The sequence below is a fragment of the Syngnathus acus genome, chromosome 24 (genome assembly GCF_901709675.1).
Source record: "Syngnathus acus chromosome 24, fSynAcu1.2, whole genome shotgun sequence".
Classification (NCBI taxonomy): Eukaryota; Metazoa; Chordata; class Actinopteri; order Syngnathiformes; family Syngnathidae; genus Syngnathus; species Syngnathus acus.
In genome coordinates, this window is record NC_051108.1 from 7,822,861 (window position 1) to 7,829,537 (window position 6,677).

Consider the following 6,677-nt stretch of genomic DNA (forward strand, 5'->3'; position numbering starts at 1 on the left):
TTTTTAATCGTGGAAAAGAAAATTTATTTCATTTGCATCAACTATAATGCACACAATTACAACAGAGTCAGTCAACTAATGCAATCGCAATGTTGTTTGAAATTAGTTAAAAGCTTTTGGCACCACACGGTGTAGATAAAGCGCTATATAACTGCAGTCCATTTACGATTTACATGATCATTACTGGTAATCTGCCCCCTGATGGTCTTTTTTGTGAAAAACAACTCTGTAATCCAAGGGCATCCATTACTAAAATGTCCTCGAGATTACAGCATGATATACAGTATTTGTGGATTAAGAAAGGGTCATGAATGTCCGAGCAATTTCGCATTAGCTGTTTACTGGCTTTTATGCCGCAAATCTTCACCTGCGACGCATACTGTGTAGATAGAATACTGTGTGGCATTCAGTTATAGAGCCCTTGACAGCGTTCAAAACAATTAAATGAAATTAAATGTAGCATTTTATCACTGTAACAAATGTGTACATACAGACAAGTGAACAGCTATTTCTAAAACAATGACTAAAAGCGACTGTACGCGCTCCTCTGAGGAGCAGGCTGAGCTGCGTTTTGTTGCATTTGGTGGCGTAGCTGCTGGGAGTAGGGATCCTCCATGGACTTCACCGACAAAGTAGTCTTGGGTCCGGTCTTCCACTCGATGCCGCTTTCGTCCACCACAGAAGCTTCCACAGTGACAGCATGAGTGCCGAGGATGGAAAAATTGAGCAGGAACTGGGTGCTGAAGTAGTCGTTGTGGGGTTCTACTCGTTGCTCGATCTCATTGGTTGTACTGTCCAGAGGTATCTGAAAAGTATCAAATCAATAAACACATGCAACCTGTTCCTTCCTTTCTCATCTTAATTTCATTATAACAAAAAGACGAGTGAAAATGAATCAGCATATTTCAAGCAAGACTTTAGACATATGACCAGGAAAAAAACCTTGTAGTCTGCTCCCGGTCCCTTGCTCTGAAGAGTTGATGTGACATTGAGACACACCGACTGGATCTTCCTGAAAAGTCCTGGGCTGGAACCATGTTGAACCACTCCCTCGACCTTGAGAGTCAGCTGCTGGTTGTTCTGCACTGAGATAGGCTCGTTTGGTGTTCGTGGGGACGGCGAGAGGGCAAGCTGGAGAAATACGATAAGACGTGCGTCAGCCGTGAGAGTGTACAGCATTAAGGCTCAGTCTGTCAATGACTTATGTTTTATAGTCTACTGGCAAAAACATTTTACCTTGATACTGGTCGATTGAAGCTTTTGAAAGAAGTACCTCTGGAAAGACAGTGGCACCTTCAGCAGTGCTATGATGGCATCACAAAGACAACCTGTATGCTGAAGAAAACATAGTAGTTAGATATGTCATGTAACCTGCATAAAGTATTTTTTTTTACCAGGTATGACACAGGTGGATGCTTCTTGTTTAGCGTCTCCACTTCCTCAAGCACGTGGGTAAAGACTGACATCATCCGTCTCTCATATTCACTCTCTGACTGAACGGAGCCAAGGGGGCCATACTCCTGGTAACTACACACATACACGCATGCACACACAGAGAACAAAGTGATCAGTTCTTGTCTAGTTTTCGGCAACATTTTTAGTATATCTATGCAACACTGAAGATAGAACCAGTGCACTGCAACCTCATTAGCATGCATATAAACTAAGCTGACATTTCACGGATGCGTCTCCAACAAGGCACCACATGGAAATGACTAATGTTCCCAAATGTCAGGGCAGTGGCGGTCAGAGAAAAAAATGAAAGCAAAAGATGTTTTGACTAAAGAGCTGTTGGTAATATGCCGCTATGGAATCCGAAGTAAATTCTATTAAAAATTTATTCCGACTGTATAAATTACTTTTGCAAGCGGGGCTTACCTGGCAGCCTGTGGGTCCAATATCAGAGCCTCGATCACGTGAGAGACGAGCAGACAGCTTTGTTGTTGTCTTACCTGGCAGTTGAGAAAAATAAAAAAATATTGCTGCAGAAGGTTTGGAGACCAGGGTTGAAAAGTGATGCACCGATACCAATTTTCCCACAGACACAGTATATGTAAGTACAAACACATTTGAGTACGGTCTCACAATTCTGATGAAAATGTGTTTCGATTTTAATCAAATATTGTTCAGAAACACAAAATGGCAGAAAGCACAATCCTGGTATCAATGCATTTCTAGTAGTAGGATACAGCTCCACATTTCGGAGGGTGGCGCAGTCTGCGTCAAACGATGACTGATGTAAGTCAGCGTAGCAGGCGGCAAGACTTTTGAACTCGTCCATGCATAATTTCATCTGAAAACCGTAAATGTACAGTGACTCAGATTTATGAAACAGACAGATAGGCAATTCAATCTTGGTTTTTAATTTTAGCACTTAACCATCCATCATCTTTTCTGTTTACCAGTGTAAGAGAAGCTAATGAGGAAAACAGATGGGTGCAATTCTTTACCTGTAGAGAGATGCGGCCGCAACTCTGCAGGTCGTGGCCCGTGCTTAGGGCAAGGGAGGTGGCGACGGCCGGGGGAGGGCTTGTCTTAAGGCTGTTGCAGGTGCAAATGAGCTGGGACAGTGCTTGCAGGTTGTCGATGCGCAGCTTAATGAACTCACACTGGAACGTAAGTGGATTTAGAGGAGTGCTGGCTGCCTGGAGGAGAGGATTAATCGCAGAACCTGACATTAACGCCGCAGTCAGGCACGCCTCGAGATGAATTGACAAGATATAGCGCAAGAATCCGCTAACAGGCTGCGCGGGATCCGATCCAACGGCAGGACTATCAAGAAGATCATCGGCTAGGAGCATCTGTCACCGGTGATGGACTTGTAATAAATGTGGAATGGCAGCCAGATGTCTGGCGGTTTACTGACTGTGAGGGAGGCGATGCCCTTTTGGTAGGAGCGCAGGGCCTCGGCGATGGCGCTCATGGCTCCGCTGTAGTCTCCGTCCTTCATGTGTGTCAAGCACTGCTCGGCCTGGGAAAATTCCTTGAGGCTGTTGAGCCAGAAGTAGAAGTGCTCTGATGCCACGCGCGTTCGCAGGCTCTGGTACAGCTCGCTGGAGAGCTCGTGGCACCCCTGCGGATTCAGGAGAACACTTTCATGCGACCACGCAAAGCTCTACGTAGCAGTAAAAAGTTGCATTGCACCCAGTAGTAATGACTACAATTCTCTTTATAGGTTCACATGCAATTTAAATTCTATTTTATTTTGTAGTGGAACCCATCAGTGACATCGAGACACTCTTACAGCGCCTCCTCTGTGTCTTTAGACTAAACTGCCCTTATGTCAAAAAGAAAAAAAACATTGCTACGTTTGCTAGAACATCAATAAGATGTGATGACTACCATGCGAGAAGCCTGCCGTGCGATCCGGTACACAGTCCAGCCATTGGCGACATTGTCAAACTGCTGCTTGATGACAGTCTTTACTTCTGCTGATAGTGATGACTGGCTGGCAACAAAAATCACAGTCGCCAAAGAAACCTAAATGAGATCATAGAAGATTGAAAGAATGAGGGATAGAAGATCAATGTGCCATCTACACAGCAGAGTAGCCTGTTTTGGTTGACACGTCAGTACAAATGAAAACTACATTGAAATGTGTGCACTTTTCTCACCAGGAGCTCTTGCTGTTTGTCGGTGGACGAGTGACTGGCCACGCGGTAGAGGTCCACCAGATCTCCAAGCATGCTGTCTCCCAGCACCGGGAGATGGGTGGCAATTGCTGACAGAGTGTGGCACATGAGAACGCGAGAGGAGTCACAAGACAAATGGAGTTGACCGAGCAGGAATTCCACAGCGGACTGGCTGAGGTGAGGGCGACTCTTCAGCAGCTTGACCAATGAGGTGAGGGTGGTCTAACATCACAGATTAGGAAAATTGTAAGCAAACTAGATACTATTTAGAACATTCTTCATGAGACCTCTATCAGGCATTAGTCGACCGAGTTCAGGGAAGGCAGGAAGCAGTTTGTTATTTTCCTGTTGCCTTACTTTAAGCGTAGCCTGGACACTGGGACTGTCGTCTTGACTGCAAAGCATCAGCAGGGACTCCAAACCTAATATTGTATCCTGTTCCAGATGGGCAATATCTGAGGATATACACACATAGACAAATACAAGTCAGTGTAATGAGAAGTAATAACTTGTAAGAAGCTGGCACAAGAAGTGTCAATAAATCATATGTCAACATACCTTTTTCTGGACAGGAAATTACAATATTTGAGAGCACAATGGTCCCATGAGCAGCGACAGCCAGGTTGCTGTGGTAACAACACTCCTGTGCCAATTTCACTAGGTCAGTGATCCGAGGGGTAGCGGACGCTGAAGAAACTGTTTTGGATCAAAATGATCTAATTAACAGTGTTAAAGCAAATGTGAGGGTTAATTGTGTAGAAAAAATATATATATTTTACCGGTTGTCGGAATGAAGTACTGCTTAATTGCAATCGTTTCGGAGAGGGTGGAGAGCACAGCTAACATGTCCAGCTTCAAACTGACATAAGGGCTGCTCAGTGCACACTCACATAGGGTCTGCAAGTGACAATGAAAATCTGATCAGATTTATCATTAAGTTTGGACTGCAAACCACAACTACACAACAGGTTCAACCGCAGAAGTTTAAACAATACCAAATTATGGTAATTTGATTTCACATTAGTTCAAGTCAAAGCAGGTCCGTAGCTGAACCAGTACCTGAGTGTTTTCCCTTATCCAAAGATGTGGAGCCTTTTTCGCCAAAAGCTTTAGATCATTAATCGCCAGTCTCTTAACGGCTTTGCGTGGGTCATCCTTTAGGTATTGAAGGAGGAGCTGTAACTATAGGGTCAAAATAAAAAAAGACCTTAAATGGGGCCCTTATGGCAGAAATGGTATGGTCTATCCAAAAGGCACAACCTGCTTGGGGATGTCAATCAGGGAGGAGGCAGCGAGCTGGGTGAATGTGTGAAGGGTCACGATAACCATGGGCGTGGAAGGGTAAGAGGTGACCAGGTTTTGTAAAAGTTCTCGACTGCTGGATGCCAAACTAGCATCGTGGTGCATGTGCTGCAGCATGGGAATCAGCTTCAGTTTCAGGTCAACGGGGGTCTCCAAATCTGAGACAAGTAAGTGACTCCTCAAACAAGAGTATGACACATGTGACTCCTCAAACAAGAGTACGACACAAAGTGCAGGTGCTACTTTTTGTCAAAAGAAACCTATTGGAATTGAGGTTAGCAACAATTTCAAGAATTGTCAATAATTTTAAATATTACCTTGAATCATCTCACTGACTTTGTTGCAAATCCCAGCAGCAAAGACTCTGAAAACAGTGGTAAAATATGAGAGTAGAATTGTGTAATCTAATAAATCATCTTTATAAGTGGTAAAAGTAAATTATGTTTACAGTATACTATCCTTACTTTGACTGTGCAGAAAAGCTGGCTGCAGCAAATATAGCAGCTTCCACTTCCACGTTGTCATGGGAGTCGAGACTCTGGCGAATACTGTGGTGGGCATTCTTCCTCTCTGGGATGATGGAGGCCAAACTGCCAAGCATCCTGATGAAAACGAAAAACATTGTAGACTATCATTGCTCCAATGTCAGTGCAGAACAATGAATACCGGCAATATATTAGGGCTGGGCAATTAATTGATTTTATTTACTTTTTCCATATAGCACTTTAACAATAAGTGTAGCTGTAACAAAGTGCTGTATACAAAACGGTTCAAAATTCCAATATAGATTACCTCAGAGTAATGGCCCGGGCCACAGGGTCGTTGCTATGGATAACTGAAAACACCCTTTTTACAAATTCGTCCACATTGAGGATTTTTTCGAGGTGTTTTTCACTCTGTTGTGTTACTTTTAGAACACAGAGACGAAGAAAGTTGTTCCTAAAAGCAGAACAATATTAAGTATGCACCCATTCATGTTTTTTACTATTCTTATGACGGTTACAGAACGCTGGAAAGTCATTAAATTGTCATCCAGATTTAACAGACATACCCCAGTCTGAATATGTCTGCAAGTTTCAGAAATGCAGAGTTTATGAGGATGGGAAAGGGATACTTGATGAAGAGTTTTGGGAAGAGCACCACAGCTTCACACTGCTCTCCAGGCTTTCCCGATCGCAGCCCTGGAATAAAAGAACACTGAAAACAAGACGTACCAAAACTCTGCAATCCACAACATCATCATACGGATTAAGACTGGACAGCAATCAATAAGAACTGGAAGCTATGCTAACTCGTGAGCAGGCTAGTATGTCGGCACCTTTGTCAAGCTCCAAGAGTGCGGAATTGGCATCAAGTTCTTGCTCGCCATAGCAAGCCTCCGACAGGAACGAACGAGCGGTAGAAAGAGACATTTTGCGTCCTTTTCCGTGTTAATATTCCACATGTGAATGCACAAACACGATCTTTTTTATCTTGCGTTCATATTGAAACCGGATGTCAACATTAAAGACATTGTCACAATAAAATACACAAAATATACATACAATCCACCCAATATGTAATTAGAGTATTCTTAGAACCGTGTTTAACTTTTATTGTCTTATACTTAAACTAGAACGATTCATGTTCATATTTTCAAATATCGAAGTCGTAAATGTGTGTGTGTGTGTGTGTGTGTTACGTCAAGTGGCGCAAAGAAAGCGGAAGTGAAAGTTACCCCGGAGCGGAAGTGGCTGTATGAAC

The 6,677-nt window shown here is 43.3% G+C and overlaps 1 protein-coding gene across 1 annotated transcript; it reads right to left on the minus strand.

The window, feature by feature from the left end:
• Nucleotides 1-12: 12 nt before the first annotated feature.
• ints7 (integrator complex subunit 7) lies at nt 13-6,454 on the minus strand. Its single transcript, XM_037244314.1, has 20 exons — nt 6,253-6,454; nt 5,986-6,115; nt 5,727-5,873; nt 5,399-5,536; nt 5,252-5,298; nt 4,893-5,092; nt 4,692-4,814; nt 4,412-4,529; nt 4,191-4,328; nt 3,990-4,087; nt 3,615-3,854; nt 3,343-3,480; nt 2,867-3,073; nt 2,451-2,645; nt 2,190-2,293; nt 1,879-1,947; nt 1,395-1,527; nt 1,237-1,335; nt 943-1,131; nt 13-805 (listed from the first exon to the last, which is right to left on the minus strand). The coding sequence occupies exons 1-20, from the start codon at nt 6,344-6,346 to the stop codon at nt 524-526; spliced, it is 2,889 nt and encodes a 962-aa protein (XP_037100209.1). The 5' UTR covers nt 6,347-6,454; the 3' UTR covers nt 13-523.
• Nucleotides 6,455-6,677: the final 223 nt, after the last annotated feature.

Excerpts from the sequence above, each read along its gene's own strand:
- ints7 (XM_037244314.1), bottom strand. The coding sequence starts at position 6,346 with ATGTCTCTTTCTACCGCTCGTTCGTTCCTGTCGGAGGCTTGCTATGGC. Across the intron at positions 4,530-4,691 it reads GGATAAGGGAAAACACTCAG|ACCCTATGTGAGTGTGCACT; the intron begins GTACTGGTTCAG and ends TGTCACTTGCAG. Across the intron at positions 1,528-1,878 it reads TTGGACCCACAGGCTGCCAG|TTACCAGGAGTATGGCCCCC; the intron begins GTAAGCCCCGCT and ends GTATGTGTGTAG.